At 47.2% G+C, this 22,486-nt stretch overlaps 1 protein-coding gene across 3 annotated transcripts in view; it reads right to left on the reverse strand.

The window, feature by feature from the left end:
- The window catches only part of LOC149341856 (calcitonin gene-related peptide type 1 receptor-like), a 128,034-nt gene that overhangs the window by 19,830 nt on the left and 85,718 nt on the right, over window positions 1-22,486 (reverse strand). For 2 of the 3 annotated variants that reach the window (XM_089544102.1, XM_089544101.1), the window contains 2 exons: window positions 12,975-13,030; window positions 5,487-5,625 (listed from right to left, as the gene is read on the reverse strand). In XM_089544102.1, coding sequence (XP_089400228.1) covers window positions 5,487-5,625; window positions 12,975-13,022 — 187 coding nt within the window. In that variant the 5' untranslated portion in view covers window positions 13,023-13,030. The remainder of the gene's footprint in view (window positions 1-5,486; window positions 5,626-12,974; window positions 13,031-22,486) is intronic. The other variant, XM_089544103.1, reaches the window with a different exon arrangement.

A 22,486-nucleotide genomic window follows, 5' to 3' on the forward strand; every position in this document is an offset into this window, starting at 1 on the left:
CCTCCAATTGAAAAATGAACGCATGCTTTCGCACGTCTGCTCGGTTTAACTATGTTAATCCCCTGCTCATTTTTTGTCAGGTTTACCCGTTCTTTTTTTCTTATCCCTGTCGCAAATGTTACACAAAAGCTCATTTCTCTGCTAATATTCCCCACACAGATTGAAAAGCAGACTTCCTCATTCTGCGTTCTGCATGTAGCCAACGGAAAATAATAAATAAATATGCAACAATTAATAAAAATGCTCTCTGCGGGTCACGTTCTGCTTTCAAAGAACGACTGAAACCAGAAATAGCTTGAGTTCTGTTTCTTAAACATTTCTTCGGTTGTGCAGCTCTCACCAAATGAAAGACATTATATTTTGCGCTTTCAACTACTGATTGCTGCATAATTATATTATCTGCGTGACCTGTAAAATTTTTCCCGCCTTCTAACTAGCTTTCTTCTTGGCGTGTTATATCGAAAAGTCATTTTCGGCTTGTGGGAATCCTGGCTTTCGCCGTCGCCTTTGCGCGGCTAACCGGCCTCCCGCGTTGTTTCTCCTCTTTCCCTTGCTCCCGCCTCAGGCGGTGGAGAGGCGGCTGGGTGACTAATCACTGTCATTTAGCCACAGCTCCGCCCCGGCTCCCCAAGGGCCTTTGCCATTGGCGCCTTTTGGCGGGAATTCGGGAGCCCGCTTTGGGCGGCCGCGCGCCGCGCGACCGTCCGAGCGGGGCCCAGAGAGAGAGAGATCCCTCCGAGACAGCGAAAGGTGCGTACGTTACTGTTTGTCCCTGCCGGCCTTTGCCGCTCGGACCAGTGCTTACTCGAGCTCGCCCGCACGTGTCCTCTGACCTGCAGCGGCTCGAGCCTGTCCAGCGGGGTCCATGGCGACCTCCGACAGGCGTACCTTGCGTTGTTTGCCCACTCTCTCTCGCAACCGGCCCAACGGCCGACACGAGAGCGAGATCACAGCACTGCCGCGGGGACATTCTCCTGCAGCGGCGTGCTAGCGGCGCACATTGCTCGAGTCGCTTCGTGCGCGCAGTGGAGCCTTGCTCCTCGCGCGCCCCGGGACGGGGTGACTATTGAGTGTGTGTGTATCAGCTGGAGGACGACGTGAATAAACGTCTCCTTCGTGAACTTGGAGGCCTATTTCTTTGCGGCGAATCGCTCTCCTCCCAGCGGAGGTTGAGTGCGCTGCAACGGTGTCCCAGTGTGTGTGTGGTGACGGCTGATCGGGGCCCTTGGCTCGCGCGAAGCTCGAACCCGCGGTGGGTGGTGGCCTGTGTCCACTTAGGAACCCACAACTGGCGCCCAACGTGCTAAGTCATTGGCGCTTACGCCTTTGATGGCACATTAGCCGAGCAGGTCGCCTTGACGATCACGCTTGCGCACCGTGTCTACCACCCCCAGCGCGGCACTCGGCAGCTACATGTCGGCTCCCTACGGAGTTGTAGCGTCGTTTGATCCGCTGGCTGCTGTTCCTTCGAATAGCTAGACACCGTGGTTGGCCGCGGCCCCCATTGGGGTTTACTGCGGCACAACCCAAAATGTCGACCACGTGGCTCCCATTGGAGCTGTATCGGAAGCACCCTGCGGTGCATCCGCTGGTTACATGCCTCAGCTGTGCACGCTTTCCGCCCAGTGCGAAAGCAGTTCGTGTCACGCTGCCGCAACCGGCAGTTTCGAACAGCAGCAGCCGTGCCCCGCGAGCAGTCAATTCTGCTCTGGGAACGGCGAGGCGCTGGCCGGTTCCCTGTGGAAACCGCGCCGCTCATCGAACTAGGAGCCTTGCCTCCCTCGTTCGTGCAGCCCGCCCAAGCCTCCACTGAGGCAGGGGTGCGGTGCGCTCAGTTGGCTGATGCGGCTCCGTGAGCCTGCGGGTCGGCTGGCGCGCTGGGCTCTCCTGATACAGCATTACGACTTTTCCGTGCAGTGTCGAAAGGGGAGCACAAACGTGGTAGCTGACGCGCTATCCCGTGCCCCACTCGCCAGCGGCGCCTTGACGCCTGTAGGCGGAGGGGGCGAAACAGCGGACGAGCCGCCGGGCGGCAAGGAGGGGGAACCCGCAAACGGGTTAACCCATTCCGCTAACCAGGCGAGCAGCGCTTCGCAAAGCGGTCGAGAGGCAAAGCTCTTCGTGAGCGCCTCGGAAGTGCCGACGCGAACGGAAATTTTGGCTGCAAACCTGAGTGGGGACGAGACCAGGCTCCCCTCTGGGATGACTGGAATCGTTTTCAGCCCTAAAGAGCTACTGAAAGCCCAGCAAAATGACCCGTTTTGTCGCGAGGTGAGCGACGGTCTCAGGGAGACGGAGCGCCGTGACGCTACTTGTATTGTAGCGGGCGCAGGGGGGCAGAAGCCAGCGTGTGTCGCGGCGAACCCCGGGGATTCATATTTGCTGGACCATGACGGGCTCGTGCTGAAATACATAGCCACCGATGACGAGTCCATCGACCCGTTCTAGGTGGTTATCCCCAAAAGTCTGAGAGGCGCACTGTTGAGATTCTCTCATGACGAACCACTGGCTGGTCATTTGAGTGGCTCCAAAGTTTTTGCAAAACTGAGCCATTCGGTGACGTGGCCCGGCATGAAGCGTGACATTTTCCGCTATTGCCGTTCCTGCCATGTCTGTCAAGCGGTGAAGTCACGGGGCGGCAAGCCGCCTGGAATGATGAAACCGATTGACAGTGTGCGTCCGTGGCAGATGGCCACCTGCGATTTGATGGGGCCTTTCCCCAGGAGCAAGCAGGGGTTCATTGACCTGAAGGCCTACGCGTCACGGTCTGATGAGCTTGCGCCGGTACCCATTGGTATCAAAGGCAAGTGTAAAGGCACAACTGGTGCTGCGGAACGCAAGCGTACGGAGCACCGGTACAATCTGAGGCGACGGTCACCGGTGTGATTAATGCCGGACGGCGGACTTTTTCCGCAACCGAAGGCACGCAGCCTCAGCTAGCTGGCGAGCTTTCTCGTCAGGCCCTACCTAGGCGAAGCACGGTGTGTTATTTTTTTTTGTTGTTTTGGCAGCATGTCAGTTCCAGCCTTGTGTGTTTATATATTTATTTATTTGTTTTGCTTGAGTCAGTTTCTAGCCACTTTCGTTTCCAGCTTGTTGGTCTGTTTTCGTTCTAACGTACCGAGATGTACATAGGTAACATGCGTCTGCATTGGCGTTCAGTTTTTTTAACCAGACTTGTACATAGGCAAACTTCAGCCAGCTCGTGCTTGCTCTTATCTTCAAGAAGAAAACGATGGGTGTCGTTTGTACAGCGCGCCTTTTCTCATTTCCGGCCCGACTGTGGGTGGTTGGCTCGTTAAGGAGCCATGTGTCGCGGTGCGAGTTTTGTGCGGCCCGCATGGAGGGGAAGTTGGCGGGGCGTTTGGGGCGATGGGGGGGCGGAAAGTGCACCCTTTGACCCTCGCCGCGGCGCCTCTGGACGCTTCTGATGGGGGGGTCGTTGTCGCCGACCAGCGTCCGCGCACGTGCCGGTGTATGCGTGTTTGTGGCTGTGGCTGTGTGCGCGCGTAACCATGAGCCAAGGCGACGCCTGTGAGTTGTGCCGTTGTGTGCTTCTGCGTGAGCGCGAGGATGAGAAGGACCCCTCGCTGTGGACAAGGTTACACATCTGGACGCCGCCGAACGTCCTCGCCCGTTTCAGCCGGCGTGAAGGGGGTGCACTAACTGTCTTGTGCCCGAACGTGATGTCGTGTCCAAGGGCGCGAGGTCAGTGCTCTGCCGCGGCCCCGTCGTCATCAACGCACCCTACATCAACGGAAAGAAGACCGCCATCAGTCGTCGGCCCTCCCAACCCGTTCAACTTGAAGTCGGCGAGCGGTGAGTCGCCGACCGGCCCATTGGGCCGCGCCATCGAACTTTGAGGCTGACATCCACCTGTCACATAGCTGTACAGTTTTATTCACATCTTCTTGTGTACCGTGTATATAATCTGCAAGCTGTTTTGATTTACTGAAGCGTATGCAAGTGTTGTTTGCCTTGTTTTCCTTTGTTTGTGTGTTGTTGTTTTTTTACGTTGTTGTGGCTGGAACTGAAGTGTAGCTAGTTTTTTTTGGGTATTCATTTCTTTATTTTGGAACTGAAGTGTAGCTAGTTTTTTTTGGGTATTCATTTCTTTATTTTGGAACTGAAGTGTAGCTTACTTTTTTTTGTGTATTGATTTCTTTATTTTGGCCGCGTGCTTTGCCGATGGGTAGGAGGGCATTTAAGGAGAGGGGGATGTGGGAATCCTGGCTTTCGCCGTCGCCTTTGCGCGGCTAACCGGCCTCCCGCGTTGTTTCTCCTCTTTCCCTTGCTCCCGCCTCAGGCGGTGGAGAGGCGGCTGGGTGACTAATCACTGTCATTTAGCCACAGCTCCGCCCCGGCTCCCCAAGGGCCTTTGCCATTGGCGCCTTTTGGCGGGAATTCGGGAGCCCGCTTTGGGCGGCCGCGCGCCGCGCGACCGTCCGAGCGGGGCCCAGAGAGAGAGAGATCCCTCCGAGACAGCGAAAGGTGCGTACGTTACTGTTTGTCCCTGCCGGCCTTTGCCGCTCGGACCAGTGCTTACTCGAGCTCGCCCGCACGTGTCCTCTGACCTGCAGCGGCTCGAGCCTGTCCAGCGGGGTCCATGGCGACCTCCGACAGGCGTACCTTGCGTTGTTTGCCCACTCTCTCTCGCAACCGGCCCAACGGCCGACACGAGAGCGAGATCACAGCACTGCCGCGGGGACATTCTCCTGCAGCGGCGTGCTAGCGGCGCACATTGCTCGAGTCGCTTCGTGCGCGCAGTGGAGCCTTGCTCCTCGCGCGCCCCGGGACGGGGTGACTATTGAGTGTGTGTGTATCAGCTGGAGGACGACGTGAATAAACGTCTCCTTCGTGAACTTGGAGGCCTATTTCTTTGCGGCGAATCGCTCTCCTCCCAGCGGAGGTTGAGTGCGCTGCAACGGTGTCCCAGTGTGTGTGTGGTGACGGCTGATCGGGGCCCTTGGCTCGCGCGAAGCTCGAACCCGCGGTGGGTGGTGGCCTGTGTCCACGTAGGAACCCACAGGCTTTAGAAGAGAAATTACCATATATTTCTCCTTTTGCGCAAATTAGCAGTTAGTTCCCTTTCATATGGAGAAACCTGTGTATATTTCATCGCAGAAAATTCCTGCTCCACAGAGCGAACAAGTTACCTGAAGTATTATAAACGAGACATAAAACGAAAAAAATCGATCAAGAGAGCCCATATCACACAGCAGCGCCTTACAGCGGCTTGACCAGACCGAGCTGGGTTGATCCCTCCGACACTTTTGAACATGATCCCGCAATACTTACAACTGCGTGCTCAAAAACCTGCTGGATAAAAGGGCGTCTCCTCTCCCCAGTTTCGTTCTCCATAACCACAATGTTTCAGGCAGCTTTTTCAAAGATTTTTGTTTTAAACATTTTATTAGCGACCGCAAGAGAGCACCGTAAGTGACCACGAGCACACCCACAGTGCCAAAACGTAATGGTCTGCTCACCGGTGTCGTTGTCTCCTGATTCATAGAGCGCCCGCTGCCCACATTCGCGCAGAGCCTTCAGCTGAGCGAACACCCGCTCAGTGCGGGAGCCGTGCACGCACCAGGGTATGCACCAGGGTATGAGGCAGGCGGACAGCAGCTGCAACAGAACAGAGCGCGAATTAATTGCTATAGCGTAGGTATGCTTGGCCCTCCAATTTTACGATACATGGCATCTGACTTCGTTCCCTTAAGGCCTCCTAATTTATATTTAGTGCGAAAGCACCGTTATCATATCTATCCCCGAGCAAGGCCTTGGGATGTTTATAGATTTGCGAACATCCTGACATGTTTGTGCCATTGGTCTGGATGTTTGTGGGTTTGCAATGTTTGTGAGTTTGTGCCAGGTGAAAGGAAGAAAGAATAAATAAATCAAATAAATATGCGCGACTGGGATTCGTACTCGCGGCGGAGCGAACGGATCAGTTTTGCTGGCCATTGCCCGACAGCACTAGGCTACCACCGCACCCGAAGACGCCTCGTGATAAAGTACTATAGACAACTAATTTTGGTGGCGTGTTTTCTTCTCTACAATGATGCGGAAGACACTACTAAGCTTGAATCAGCATGTGGTATTCGCCTATGACCGCTAAATAATTTATAATTGATTTTTTTGTCATGCTGCTTCGGTTTCGGTTTCAACAGCCTAACAATGGTTATGACATCAAAGTGTGGTTATATGTCACATGAGGCATGGAAAAACTGCGATATAATCGCTGCTTCACCTTTTTACTTCACTCCAGTGCTGAAGCCAGATTTCCTCAAGAGGCGGAACGACAACGAATGTAGAAGCAGCGACTGCATCGCAGTTATTTCATGCCTCACGTGACCTGTAATCACACTTTGACGTCACATTCATCGTTCGGCTTTGACATCGTAACCGGAACAGCACGAGAAAGAAATTTGATTATGAATTATTTAGAGGTCGTAGAATAATGTGACTTGTTAATTCATGTATAATAATAATTTACTGATCATTACGAAGAAGAAAACAACAACAAACAAAAGTTAGGTTCTATGATTCGTTAAACTGCAGTACACTATGGCGCTGTGTATTGCACATCATCTTAGTCAACAACTAATACTACTACAAAACTAATGTTTGCACTTTGAGCTATTCTCAGCTATGTGGAGGTAGTGACAGATAGATGTATGCTGTATGCGTTGACGTGGACAACATTGTGGTAGAAACACGGCACTAGAACCCGCGTTGGCGTTGACAACAGCGCTGCAGAAACGCGGCACTGGAACATAAGCCGCCTGCACCATCACCATCATCAGCCTGACTACACCCAGAGCAGGGAAAAGGCCTCTCCCATATATCTCCAATTAACCTTGTCCCGCCGCAGGAGCACATTGAGTAAATTTGCATTGACGATGAAAATGTTGAAGACACGCATAACTGGCTGCCTGGGTCAGTGGACACCTCAATCGCGCTTTCAGATCCGTGGCGGTGGTGTACACCTGTACAAAAAAATGTGCTTTCGCACAGTATTTCGTGCTTAGCAATACTAAACCGCCAGCTATTTTTTATTCATGTCCTTTTTGTGGCTGCTGTAATCTAGGGTGTTCTTTTTCAACGTGAATACATGGTTTTCTAATACATATTTGAAACAGGATGCTTACTCAAGCTCCATATTAAAAGGGCTGTAAAAAACCTTCCGAGAGTACATAAACTTGCTCAATTACTACGGTCTCTCGCCGTGAGCACCTGACCCAAATAAAAATTCAGGGGTGCACTTTGTTCACCTAAAGTGCTGTGAGGCGAAAGCCTTTTGCGCGGTGTTGCTGCTAGTGTCACTGATGTGTGGTTAAGATGTTAAGTGCACAACTGTTTGTGAATCTTAAATGCTGGTGACACTGGAGGGCGTTTGGGAGGCGTCCGTCTGATTCGACGCCTTTCTGCAAACACTCTCCAGCGTCCTAGACAAGGAGAACTACATATGCGCTGGCAGGAAGTAGCTTAGCCATTAGCACGCTCGGCTGCGGTACGGATGGATGTTGGTTCGAATCTCATCATGCACAAAGATTTTTTTTTCTGGTGTGACTAGAATAAGCGTGGAACCTCTGCTGACAACCTCCTGTCGACAACGATAAAGTATTATAGGCTTTCGCCTTAGTAATGCACTTCTACACGCAGCAGAGAACCCACAATCGCGCGCGAAAGTTCGCCAGTCCTTGCCGTTCTCTTTTTTTATGCGGGCACCCTCCTCCGTCGCTCGCAGCTGCGTATGCAAGTTGATTGGTTTGGTTTCGTTTATGGGGTTTAACGTCCCAAAGCGACTAAGGCTATGAGAGACGCCGTAGTGGAGGGCTCCGGAAATTTCGACCACCTGGGGTTCTTTAACGTGCACTGACATCGCACAGTACACGGGCCTCTAGAATTTCTCCTCCAAAGAAATTCCAGCCGCTGCGGCCGGGATCGAACCCGCGTCTTTTGGGTCAGCAGCCGAGCACCATAACCGCTGAGCCACCGCGGCGGCCGTATGCAAGTTGAGATATGGCTATTGGTTAGAATCTTTCCGGCGCCACGCAGCTTCCATGGTCGCGGCCAGTTAGCAGACTCGCTCTGGTGGGTCAGGAAGCTCCGCCCCCCACCCCTCCTCCTCGGGTATTTCCGCTTCCGTCAGCGGCGGGGCCAGGGGAGTGAGAAGAGGAGAGGGAAAGGCGCTGAGACGCTGAAATTAAAGTTATGACTCTAAATAACACAGCTTCTAGAAAGCGAATGTAAAATTCCTTGCTGGAGGATATTTGTGAAGCGGCGTACATTAACATCCCAGGAATGTCGCACCTTTAGTGAGAGCCCCTTTCATGGACACATTTAGCAGTTCTTCGCATATTGACGCACGAAAACACTGCTAATTCAAATGAATGCTTGCCTTCAAGTGCCGACAGTTTTCATTTCATGCATGTCATCCAAAGGACTGCACAACAATGAACTCAGTGTGTTTCCTGTGTATCTCACGTAATTAGAGGCACAAACCACAACTGCATAATAAGTAACAGCGTGCGAACGTGCAGTTATCTTGAGTTTAACAAGAGGCCCCCTTCACGTGTCCAGCTTGTCTACTTTGTTGCAGCCCGCATTGTTTTCATTGCCTTTCAGGAAATTTTATATTCAAAGCCATGACACTGCTTCATCCATTTTTGTTTTCTGTCAACGAAAGCGGGATGTGGCAGAACTTCTTGCGTACGGAAATTCAAGCACCAGAAATGTGCCAAGGAAAGAGCCGATATCTTTGCTACTTACCTTGACAAGTTCCGAACTTGGGCAATTTTTATTTCGAACTACTGTGGCCCAGTTCCTCCCAGTGTCATTTACTCTTGATATCTAAACATGTCAGAGATACATCCGACGATAGTTCATAGCATTCAAGCTAGCGGCGGGGCCTAAAAGGGGTTAAGGATGTCGTACGCCACCAGTACATCATTCGTGATGAGGCTTCGTTTACGAGACTTTGAATGCCAGATGACTAACCACTAATGAGGGAAAGCAGGAAAGTAGCAGTGAACCTAAAAATTCAAATGATAAGACAATGATTTCGAACGCCGCCACACCAGGACGAAATTACCTAGATGAAGCTGGGCATAGCACAAAACGAAACGGTGGACACGTGTGCTTTCGCCTTTCAATTCTCACCATGTAAATACTTTCTGCAGTTAAATATGAAATTGCACTACTTGGCCCAAAAATCATGAAATGGCACTTTGAGACAGGAGAAATGTACTTCCTCGTGGCTTTCATTTTAACTGTCCAAAAAAGTACGTCCGGGTATCCTAACGGCAAGGCAAAGAAGTTCGGAGGGTACATTTATAAGCCAGTGCTTCGAGCAGTTCCCTTCAGCTAGGTTAGCTTTTTGTTCGGTTACTGAAAACACGGCTTGCTGTTTTGAAGTTCTCTGGTGCTTAACTGCAGTGAGAATCCAGCAATTCTTCCGTCAGATAAAATAGGAAAATTTAGGGAGCGTGACGTTCAACATAAGCCAGTTAAACGTTCCTAACCGCAATAAAACATTCGTATTTAGCGAAACTTTTGCTTTGCAGTTCAGAGCTCGTGAAAGGTGAGAAACAATGTGAAGAGACGGGTAATGAGAATTCTTTTTTATACTTGCATGTATACGTTTTTTCAGCAAAAAATAAAAGGCAGACTTCTAAAGAAGCTGCATGCAAGGAAAGAACAACGGCGCGCTTTTCTGACGCGAAAACTCTATCGCGCAACCATTGTTGTGTATCAACCTGTCATCCGGTGGCGCTCGCGCGAACCTATCCAAGTGAGCCCAAAATGGAATGACAGACGCTCGAGAAAAACCTGTCAGCAGAACCGTCACGCAGGGATAAGCGGAAGAGACATTGCCATCTCATCGGCAATGCAGCCAGCGAGGAAACATCGGGTCTACCACACGCGGCTTCCTACGCGACGCGGATGCCGTTTCTTGAACTTGTTCGGCTAATTCATTTTTTTTTGCTTCGATGTTTATACGGGCGTAGCAACAATCCGCTTTCACAGCGTGAGCGAACCACTCGCCTGCGTAATTGTTTCGTCTGAAACACCCGTTACTACTGCGCCTGTCTTGCTGTTAGATGAGCGGACGGGCCACACGACCAATGGCTGCGGCCCTGGAATTGGGTAGCACCGCGAGACGTTGGCGGTAGAGGCACATTGCTCATTTCTACCTGTTTACTTCCTGCAATCCATCATTGATTCGTATGTAATGCATCTGTTCTCTTAATGTTATAGGCAGGATGAAAGGGAGAAAAAAATTTATATCTCAAATAAATCCCTGTTAAACAATTGATATTACGCACTTGAAAAAAGAATACAGAAATAGAACAAAAGAAAAAGCTCTGTAGAAAGAAAACCAAACGTGGGCCTAACAAGATGACAAGCGATGACGTGAGAGGTTCGATTTATTGCTCTGCGTGTTACAGCTGCAACCTCAAAAAGAATTTGGTCTTGTTCACAAGCACGCAAACAAACAAACACACGCATAAAAGGGGTAAGGGCTGGAGAATGAAGAAAGAAAAAATGAGATGCGAATTGTCGAAAGTAGTCAACGTGAACAGAGCACCGGCTATTCTGCAGGGTTTGGTCTGATGTGTGCAGAAGACTAAGATGACAAATTTTTCGGAAGACGTATCAAAAGTACGTTTGCTAAATGGCTATTCTTCACTCGAAACACTGTTTAGATCAACTGTTATGAGCGAAAGCATTACCATTATTTTTCAGTTGAATCGAATTTAAATAACTGAAGAATTGAATAGAACTGAAAGAACCGCGGACCAGGACGAATTTTTCTTTAACTGCGAAGTTATTACAACTATCCTTATTACAACTTATTACAACCCTTACTAAAACTCTCATTAAATCACCAACCAAAGCGTCTGAGCCCGATTTTGGTCTCTCCATAGCGGGCCTGAACACTATGATATGTGCCACCGCTACAAAAAAGGCTAAGATTATCTCTCCTTGATGGGGTGGATTACAAGAAAGAAAAGTATATACGCTGAACAGCCTCTATACGCAGTTGTGAGGCCAGTAAGCTAAGCTTGCTGGTTGTCAGCAAATATCCGAGAGTGTAAATTTTTTTCATGGAAACTTTGATACCCAACTAATTTGGAAGACGCGTTATCCGTGAGAAGGCGGCGCGAATAGCAGCTGCAAGCCTCTTAAATTACGTAAAAACCAAACTTTTCAACTCATTGACAGCAGCCACTTACTAAAACCAGAAAAAGTTACGCCTGGATAACGCTAGCGTTATTTTCCTTTGGGATTCTGCATGAAAACGTAAGAAGAGGAGTTGCATTCTTTTCGCAATAAAAAGAATCTCTTTTTATTCGCTTACCAGCGGTGCCTGCTTACTCGAAATAGCAATAATCTAAGTAAAAACAAAAAAGATACTTGCCGTGAAGGAAAAAAAGTTTTCTCGAAAGTATAAGCACTCTGTATTCCAAGAACGTGCCGAGTGTGGCGCCCTCTTAGCCGAACTGCCTTTTCGCGCGTAAAAACGTAACGGGTGCCAGCGCCCTCTGTGCATTGGATGACTAGTGATCCGTGCAGCGGCACAAAGCGGAGAGCTCGAGTAGAGCAGATGGCGAAGTACCAAGTTTAAACGGCCGTAAAATCCGCTCATTCTGTAGATATGACTCCGTCTCGTGGAACTAGGAACAGTACACGCGGGATAGACGCAGAGCACGAAGCAAAGTTCATGGCACGGAGCGCATTTCCTGAACCTCCGGTCGGCAGCAAATCCAAGCAATCGGCGTAATGCTCCTTGCCTGCGGTATTTGAAAACCGCGGGCAACGTACCGTGCAAAATCGGAGGTAACTGTCCCACCACAAACAAAAGATGAATAATGGATCGAAGGCCAATGGTACGGAGTTACTGCACAGAGCAGGCGAAGAAACAAGACAGCAACACCACACAATGTTCTGGCACATGTAGTATATTCGGAGGAAAATATTACTAGAAAATGAAGGATCGCTGAATGTTTTCCGGCCCACTCTTATGCGTTGCTATTGGAAGCCTGAGACTTCAAAGTAAGGTTAACCAAAGTGACTGAATCCGAGGTACGTTCTTTTACCTGCGCAGAAAGATATAAGAGAGCGGTATTTACACCTCGGTTCAACACTTTGTCGTCTGATAGTATTCAAGAATACAGCTTCAGCATTTGGTTTACTGGGCGGCTGCACTGCAGGACGAAACACATTTCCTTTAAGACATCTAAACGCAGAAAAGACTAGAATTCGCGCTGCATTCCCAACTTGAAAGAATACCTGGTGGCAGCTGCCTGGTTTTCTACTGGAAGAGAAGTAAAAGCGCTGCTTTGCTGTTCTTTGAAATCAATTCAATCGCTCTCCATCATTCGTGCCTAGGACTATGTTACCGGATATGTAACGACGCCGCTTCAAGTTTCCATTTAACTTCAGATTTTCTCGTGCACGAGAAAAGAACGACCGTTTACACAGCAGGAGGCGACACTGACTGAAAGAAAAGCGGAGAGTAGGGATTACAGTTAGTGAGTAAGAAGCTCTTTACGCATGATGCACTCATTACTAGATCTTCGTATATTTAAAAAACCTTAAAAAGTCTTGCCAACAACCGAAATATCATTGATCGCCAAATAACGCGGAGTGACACGTCATTCGTTCGATTTATAAATGCAGGCATGTAAGCCAGAAGGATTTTCAATGCGTTATTTTGCTAAAAAAAAACCGCCATGACACGGCAGCGTCATATTTCGGGAAATCCAGGACTGGGCTACTGTGAGTCTTATTTCACTTGATTTGTGCGGAATTAAGACAGAACATATTTAATAGCTCTGTTTTGAGCACAGCAATTTAAAAGGCCTGCTTTTATTCCCAGCATCCAGTTTCCAGCCGATGTCGGCAAGAACCATTAACAGGTCAACGAAAAAAGCGAGTTAATTCGTCTCAATGAATCATCTTACCAGTGTAACAGATGCTCGACGGTCTCTGCTCATCACGGTGGACAGCATTCAAGAACCTGGAAGTGAAAAGCGACAAATGATGAGCCGAATTTTACCAAGCAACGCAAAATTCACTCACTAAAGCTCGGTAGTCGATTTAGCAATAATTTCTATCTAACTGTACAATGGAACGAACCACACAGGTGAAATAATAAATGTACGGCCGAGAAGCCCTTAGGTTTTTCTTTCTGGTGTCGAGGGTCGTACCATTTTGCGGTTGGAGGGATGAGCGAATAAAGGCGTTTTTACAAGGTAGAAATTTTTGTACGCAGCACACAGGCCGCTTCAAAATTCTCTAAATGCGTTAGAAAGCGCGCACAACATTGTGATTTCGCCCAGCACTTTGCGTTCAGCCTTAAAATGTGCGGCACACCTACTGCAGTTTTGTCTCTTTCGTAATGCAGTCGACTGATAATCACAATGTGTTTATTGCTGTCCGCGGTGCTGAGAGAAGAAACACATTTTGAGTATTTGTGACGTTAAGCATTAGTTCAGTAGAGTTCAGTGTTCCACATGCCACAGGGAGTTTGAAGGTGTCCTCACAATCGATTGGTAACAAATAGGAACGTGATTAGTCCCATTCCACAATTACTGTTGTATTTTCTCAAATTGCGTTTTGTCGGTAGGTCACAAGAATCAATAATGTACTTCCCTTTCAAATAACCTTCGGCCATTAAAACTGGTGCTAAATTGGTCGTATTCGCTAAATGCGCAGGACATCAGCCACCATTGTAGGCACTTTCTTAGTTTTCACGCGGCTGAGCCGAAAAGAAAACAATACTCTGCGACAAAAAGAAACAGCAACGCAAAGGATGTTTCCGGAACGAAAACAAAAGTGAAGTTCTCTTGAACCTCCCTCCCGTTAAAAGGAAAATGGGGTCACGACCAGACAAGGGAACTCAACGGCCACACTGAGCGCAGGCGAATGAGCTAAGGTCACGAATGTTTAACGACTTGGTCTTGCCCTCAGCACGACGGAGCGATTTGGAGAACTGGGCTATTGAGGTCGTTTGCTCGCTTTGTGCGAACACACATACGCTGTGGACACACACTGTTTATTTGCCGGATCACTTCTGCTCAGCGGCTTTTTCCTTGCGGCATGAAAGGCGCTTTTGTGCTCCGCTTAACGAAGTACAGTTTCCTTGTTATGGTCGCCCAGAATAACTGGTGACAACCATGAACACACAAGGAAAGGGAAATGAGGGGCTCGTTACACATATTAGAGAAGTGAACAGCCTCAGAAACCAAAGGAAATAGGGGACGTTCTTTTTTTTTTTAAATCTGTGGTTTTCATAAATGGAATACTAATAAAAGCAGAAGAAAAAACAGCCACATACCGCCGGTGAGATCCGAAGCCATTACCTCCGATTTACGTAATTCGGAGGTTGTGTTTTCGGATCCCACTGGCGGCATGAAGTTGTTTTTTCTTTTCCGTTTATTAATCTTCCATTGATGAAAACCACAAATTAGAAAAAAATGACGTAACCTATGCTCCTTGGTTTCTGTGGCTGTTCACTTCTTTCAGTGGGCACCATGGTTAGCCTGCATCGTTCTATTCATTAGCGATAATAACAATGCCTCGGAAGTTAGTGAGAATTTTCGAATATTACTAAAAAAAAAGAGGGAGTTGCAATAAAAAGTAAATTATTTCAGTTATATACTCTCAGATGCATCGGGCGTGAGTGCTTTACAAAGCAATACTCGTCAACAACCTAATTAATCAAAAAGTGGAAATTATATTAGGATAGCGCACTCTGGTGGATAGTGCCAACTGCAAGTTATTAGACACAAAATTATGCTATATCAGCCTTAGAAACGAATAAAAAATGTTTCTTTGAAGCCCTGCAGCAGGAGGAAATCAGTTTTTTTTTATTTTGACCCAAGCCGAAATTATTCTGGGTGGCTGTTCGGGCGAGTTTGTTCGTCATGACTAAACTGAAGCTTAAAGACGAGCGCCGGAACTGAGTTCATCAGGCGCGCAGGTAGGTGAGCGCAAACGCATTGTACGCTAGTAGCGCGTTATAATAACTACGATGCGAAATTCCAACTGCGTGCTCTGTTGCTCAAGGGCATGCATTTTTTTCTTCTTAGTTGCTGTCAAAAACTACGGGAACGTAGTGGCGATGACTGGCCTTTTTCTTTAACCAAGTTGCGAAGCAAAGAAAGCAAAGCCCGTAGAATAGCAAAGCTTGTTCCAAATGGCTATTTCACATTACTAGCAGATGTTGCAATTGCATTGAACTCCCTGCCTGCCTCCTAGGCTCAGTTCCGATTTTGTGCGGAAAAAAAAAGCATCGCATATTCTCAAGTTGCAGCCCTTCAGACAATATCGCTTTTTTCGTTTGAAAAGCTGATATGCATCGTCTTGTCTAAGGGTTACAACTTACGATCAGCACTAACCACCGGACTGTAGTAGATAAAAGTAAATTAGTAAACTTTAGGTAAGTGACTATCTAATTTGTGTGATTTTTATAAGAACTGACGTTGCTGTGTCTGACACTCCGTTCCTGAAATGATTTTTCTTCTATATCGAGCTTCCTATTTTAAGAATTTTGAAAGCGTTCAATGAAATTCCCCGTGCACGCAAGCAGTGCATAATATCTTGTTTTTAAAAGCACACGATGGATTGTTTTCTATTCAGGATAGAGAGCTCTTCCTCCAAGAAAACCTAAAACGTAAAAATAAGAGAAAAGAACTTTTTTTTTGACGGAGGAAATCTCTTGGTTCATAAGCTTACGTCAATGTGACGCCATTTGAGCATAAAACGCGAAACCTGCAGTATGACAAATATAAGTATTCTTGCCGAATCAAATCCCGTACTTCGAATGAATTAAAAGCAAGTTTGAATTACGCAAGAAGAGCAATTAAACAGTTCTGAAAGCTGACTCCAGACCGCTTTTTTTGCTTCTATGCGTAAATATTTGCGATCTGTGCAACTGAGTGTTTGACAAGTTACAGCCGCCTACTGGCATCTGGCAGTCAGTGACAAAAATATTCAGCTCTACAAATTGCGTGCGGTTGGAATGCCTTCTCATGACATAGGAAAAATATTCTGCCGCAGCCTCTCACTTCTCAAGTGAAAAAATTTTCTGTGTTATACATGGGAAATGTTCAAAGCATTCGTTTCGCAAACAGATGAATTTTTCCCTCTACACGATGAATGCTTCTATGGCGATCAGTACTATCGTTCGGTCACACATGATCATAAAAACCAGAATATCATGTAGCATATTGGTTTAGCAAAATTCAAGACTTCGACGAATAGAAACCAAGACGGGTTCATTTTCAGAAGAACACGTCGACGCTGAAACTGAACTCATAAGGCGTGTATTATATGGTTACGGTAAGTACATTTTATAGAACTATATGTCTAGACAGCTTTTTGCTGACACGTAACGCAAACTTATTGAGTATTGTAACCGAATAGCATAGAACTTGTTTTAAGAAGTGGCCGTGCTTCACCTTTAGCATCCCACTACATTTGTATTTTGTTGCACTAGAAAGAAGCTTCTACATTTTTTACGCTGGAGAAGAACTTCTCCTGACTCAAGCCAGTAAATGCACCTTCTTCGCCTTTTTCACAGCGATTAGCTTTATGATCTAGCTGACAGCGAGAACAGATACAAAGATAACGAGAAACTGTAAGTTGGTTTATTTTATATACGCAAGCTAACTATATGAGGAAAGGTAGGGCTTCCGTCTACGAACAGGGAACCGTGCTATCCAACCGCAAAATTTTGCAGTCTTATTCAACCGGTCCACTCTTCCTTACATAATACAGCTACCAGCGTTCACTCCATCTCTAATAGCTCTACTATAAAAAGCTTCACACTTACGGTTAGAGCTCCGCTTACTCATACTTCTGTCTATGACTTCTTGTCGCTCGCTCTCCTGTCGACCAGTTTCGCGCTGAGCGCAGCCGCTCCCTCTCTCTTGACACCGCTCAAGAGCCGCTGTCATTGCAGCTGGATGTTCTTTCAAAAGTTTACACATGTCTGCTCAGCACTGAAATACGTTTAGCGGCCGAAACAAAAACGTTTCTGCCTTTCCCTGACGTCGAAAACACCTAATGTAGAATAAAATGAATTGCCCTCATAAGCCCAGGTTTCTCCAGCCACCCATTGTGACACAACCCTTTAATACGATGGCACAGTTAGGCGATCAAGCTGATGCAGACCATCCGAGCACCCCTCCACGAACGCATACCGGCTCCTGGTGAATACCCTCCCTTCGCGAAAAACGGTAACTCCTGCAGCAGGAAGACAAAGCTATTTATTTACGACGCTAGCTGCCAAAGTGCAGAAAGAATTTGCCTCTTCATTCTTTAAGAGCTTTCGATGCAACACGATGCTGTTTGCTTCAGCCACGAGTAAAGAAAGACTAAAGTGTTTCCATCCGTACTGCTTCGTGCCATTTCTCGCGCACTTCGCGATCTAAGGCCGCGATCATTTTTCAACCTGTGACGCCTTCTCCGTCCGGATGGCTCTTCGGAACTCAGAAAGGCACCTCAACTTTCTTATTTACGAGTACCCCTCCCGCTATCCCCGGCCATTTTCTCTCTCTTTATTGTTTTCCTCAACTCGCTAACATTGCTTTATTACTTCCGCGCTATGAAGCGTGTGAAAAATTGGCAACTTCCACCGTACTTGGGCAGTCATCGGCATCATACGTTACCTTGTTGCTTGAGTCAGCCTTGGCGCTATGATAAAAAACAGAAAAAAAGCGAGCTGTGCGGTGAAAAATTTGTACCCGCTTCGCTTTCGCATCAACCGCTAAACGAGGCAACAAATCTCTCTGTCCTCTAAGCTATCTTTTCCTTATCCTGAAAATTGTAATAACTCACTTTTGCTCATTCTGAGTTTCTACTTTACGAATACTTGTGTTATTTTGGCCAAATCACGCGTCGAAAAATAGCTGTCAGTTTAAGACGTGTTGACGGGACAGGTGCATACGAGGTAAGTGCAAGCGCAGAATAGAAAAAAAAATCATAGAAACTTCAATCTAGTTTAAGTGTTCAGAGCTCATAAGTATGAAAAATGCCTGTGCAAATGCTGTGTGCATTTTAGGACTTATAAAAGTGGCTGGTATATACAGTTTTCAGTGAGGTAGAGTATTTGGGAGAAACGATAAAAAAAGCAACCCGAACAAATCCGTCACAAAGGCTCTGATAAAAAGCCACAGAGGCGAAGATTAGTTGCTAATTTTTGTGGTCAGAGGAAATCACAGCTAGCGAACGGATGCACGTAATGACTACAATAAAGAATGGAAATCGCGAAATCACGGGTCCACTGAATCAGAGTGCCTTTATGTGGGCAGGAGGTATGTGCGCTAAGCGACAGGTTGACAATGTTAATGATAAGTTGAGGCGTTGATTTTAAATAATTCAGAAAATCAACGGACAAGTTTTGCTGTCGAAAGCAAAGAGTCTGGTCGAAGTTCAGCTCGCGGGGTATCGCTACGCACATTGAGCTCAGAGGAGCACTGAGGGCAACGGCACGTATTTTTTAACTCTCTTCTTTAAAGTTTCTTCGTCGTCCAGGCAAAAATCAATGCTATGCCTATTTCTGAATATGTTGACATCTGTTTTAGAGCAAGACGCATTTATTGCTGAGATAATGAAATTTAAACCTTTCCCGTCACTCGATTCAAACACGTGGCGCATGCCCCATAAAGGACGCCGTTTTCATCGTATTGAAGTGAATGGCGGTGTCACTAAGGCTATGAGATGTGCGTTCTAAAACCAGTGTCGGCGCACCGCAGTTTTCTTGCGAAATCGGCCGGTAAAGGAGTCACCTGTATAAAATTTTTTTTTGCCCTTTGCCCTTGTGAAAGCTCGTTTTTCAGTGAAAACAGTCTTTTTGTTGTTATGGTGCGCTAATATCTAGATAAAGGGCAACTTCAATTTGTTCTTAGTGTCGTTTTAAGGGTTGACGTGCCGGCAGAAGCATCGCACAAGTTTTCACGTGGTTGATTAGGCCAAATCGCATTTAAAGCCCAGGGAGGCACAGAGTAAACTAAAGAAAAATCCCATACCTAGTTTTCTATGAATAAAAAAAGAGAGGCGACCAGTTGATCTCCGCTCTACGTTCCTTATATTTTTCAGATCATGAGGCACTCACTGTCATTCTTCCATAACGAAATATAAACACAATAGCCATATCGTTATGCTTGGAGGCGATGGCGCGATCTTTGCGTAAATAATTTCAAGAACCACCTAATGATCCTTACTGGTCGTACTCTAAGGTAACGGCTCGTTATATTTGTACGAATTCGCAAATTCTCTATTCTGGAAAAGTAACGTCCATGGTCATTATTAAATACGCTCTAGTCATTTTTTGCCGCCCACAGTGTAGAATTGCGCAGGAGCACTGGCGGCAAACCGTTCCGGGTGTCAGGCCCTTTGAACCGTCGTTACTTGTGTAGCATTGTGTGTTTTTCTCAGATGCCGCAAGGGGTTATCCCTCCTGTTCATAATAGCCATACAGTAGGTTGCGACGTTGGTCAACATACATAACTGTAAAAAGAAAACAAGCCCCAATACAGACGCACATTCACTCTAAGTTCGTGGCGCGAACTTGCCTAGCGCTATCCCCTTATGGTCTTTCATTCTTTCCAAACCATTTTGCAGTTTATAGATAGAGGCAGTGGCCGGCTTTTTTGTCTAGGTGGCAGCGTATGGCGCGACTGACCTGGAAGTGAGGTTTCTTGTGGGTGCTCGGGTGGGCTTTTTATAATGGCTTGGAATTGCACAAGACAAATCAGGACAGCATGTGCGATGTTAGTTTTCGCTCAAGGGAAGCCTTTGAGAAGTGGCCGGTACAAACCGTCGTGGCCGAAGCGACTGCGAGGCAACAAGGGGCACGACTCTCCCAAACAACGGGGACCTAGATTAAACAGCGCGAAGAGGAAACTATATGCAGACTACTGTAAACAACGAATTCCTCACAAAATTAAAGAGCTGGCTCAGCGCAGAGCGTAAACAACCCGTAGAAACAGTCTGTTACTATTTTGAACTTCCAAAGGCGAAGTGCTCTAGACGGAGGACAAAATGTCGTGCACACAGAAAATTTGATTTCTGTGGACTTCGCGTTTCTTCCATCCATCTCGTTTGAGCACTGTAAATTTCAATGGCACAGGTAGCTCTATAAAGAAGGCGAGCAAAACATCCATAGTGTCCATTTGACTGCAGGTTCGAGACGTAATAATGCCCGGTTATAGAAACACGTTAACTTGAAGCCAGAAAATAAATACAAAGCAGTCAGCCATTCTTGCGACAGTCTTGCGAGTGGTTCGTTCTGCCGTCAAGTAACCCTTTGGTCCAAGACCCTTTTACCAAGCGTTTCACCGAAGAAAAGCCGAGCACTAGGCCGAGGGAAATCTTGTACCCGCTAGAAAACCGGTGGGTACCCGAAGGCACTAAGGATCGAACCCAGAGCCTCCCGAATGCGCAGAGGATGCTCTACCTCGAGGTCACCTTGGTGCAGACAACACAGTGTTATCCCAGGAAGAATGCGCTATTTGCGAAAAAATTCACATTCATCGCGTCGCCTGTTTTGAAAGTTTCTGATCGTGACAGTGCACCGCCGTAGAATAACGAAGAACTTCCCAGTCTAGCCTCCCTGCTGTGTTCCCTCAGCGTGCGAGCCCTTCGGTGAACAGCGTCTCCAACCTGTCCCCAATATTGAAGATATTCTTTTCTTTTCTCTTCTCAACTTTTCTTGTTCTCGCTGCCATTCGCCCGTGGTGCAGCACGTAGTGTTCATCTAGGGCGCCCTGCTTGCGAGAACACTTTTTTTTTAGAGTTCAGCTCTTATACTCCATCCCAGTAGTTTCTTTCAGCACTACCAAAGCTGTGATTAGTGCAGAGGCGACGTTCTGACACTGAAGAATGTAGTTCCAATATAAAATGGGCATATGGGATAACGCATGCTGAAAAAATAGAGTGCTTCGTAATGTACATGTGCCAAACGCTATTTCAAGCCAAGCCTCACCATACGCTGGCGGTATACGCACGCAATTTCCCGCATTCAGCATGCGTGACTATAGCGCACGCTAATAAATATTTTCCAAAATGGCGCCGCCCTTCGAAGCAGCACCCCTCGCTTCGGACTCAATTCGTCGTCGTTACCGCCGCTATCAGCGCGTTCACTGCCCATTAACGGAGCGCCAGGCATTCGCTTCGTCCCATATCCTCTATAACAAATAGGAAGAGCAAAAAATTTCTTGTATTCATTTTTTTAAACTGACCATTCTGCCACTTTTAGGCCTAAAGAGGAGCGTCGGTTTGTTGAAAAAAAGAAAAAAATGGCCCCCGTTCTAAAACCAGATGGCGCGACTAGGCAGAGCTTATGAAGCAGTAGACCCGTAAATGATACCCTGTTCGTGCTTACCCAGTGCATAGAAAAAATTCAGGGGGGCACTTTGTTGACCTAAAGTGCGGTGAGGCGAAAGCCTTAAGCGCGGTGTTGCTGCTTGTGTCACTGATGTGTTGTTAAGATAAGAACCCCAGGTGGTCGAAATTTCCGGAGCCCTCCACTACGGCGTCTCTCATAACCTTAGTCGCTTTGGGACGTTAAACCCCACAAACCAAACCAAACCAAGCTTCGCCTCTAAGAGTGGAACGCGATAGCGTCTTGCAACGCTGCCAGGGAGTCCACAGAACGCCATCGCCCGTTCGGTTCTACGCCTTGCTCGTCGGTAAATTGATTTTTGAGGAAAGTAAATGTATCTATCTCGCATACCTCGGTGGACACCTGAACCTCGCCGTAACGGGAAGGGAGGAAGATGGGAGTTCATTCCAAACGATCGAACTGGCATGGCGGAGTGGTTAGCACGCTCGTCACGCACTCCGGAGACCTGGGTTCGATTCCTGAACTCAACCAATTTCCTACTCGGTTTTATTTATTTATCTGGCCTGATTAGAAAGGTTAATTAGGCTTAATGAGTGATTAAGCAATTAACTGAACTCATTCCCACTTACTTGGAGCATCACTATACGATCCCTTTAATTGGTTGCATGGTTACTAGCCAAAGTACAATTGGCCCTGTTTGAAGTTCGCGCACTGTGACGTCACGACCATTTCGACCAATTGAAAAGCGTGACATTTCTATCGACAACTCCTGCTTACAACGATGGGACATTAAAGGCTTCCGCCTTAATAAGTCGGAAAATCGTGTTCAGAAAAGTAAGAACAGCGCTAAATTTTACACAAACCACGCAGAAAGACGGACAGGACAGGCGCGGACTCCAACAGTCCGTCCTGTCCGTCTTTCTGTGTGGTTTGTGTAAAATTTTGCGCTGTTTTTACTTTCCTGAACATAACGTCACACCAACTAGCCCAGCAAAAGGTAGTGTTAAAAGAGGCCGGAAAACAGGCGTCTGTATTAGCCTTCCTGGACATAAGCGGTGCGCATGGCAACGTAAATAGAGAACATCATACCCAAATATAAAGGTATCATTCGTGAGAAAATTA

Source organism: Amblyomma mixtum, chromosome 5 (genome assembly GCF_055824585.1).
Source record: "Amblyomma mixtum isolate Tamu chromosome 5, ASM5582458v1, whole genome shotgun sequence".
NCBI lineage: Eukaryota > Metazoa > Arthropoda > Arachnida > Ixodida > Ixodidae > Amblyomma > Amblyomma mixtum.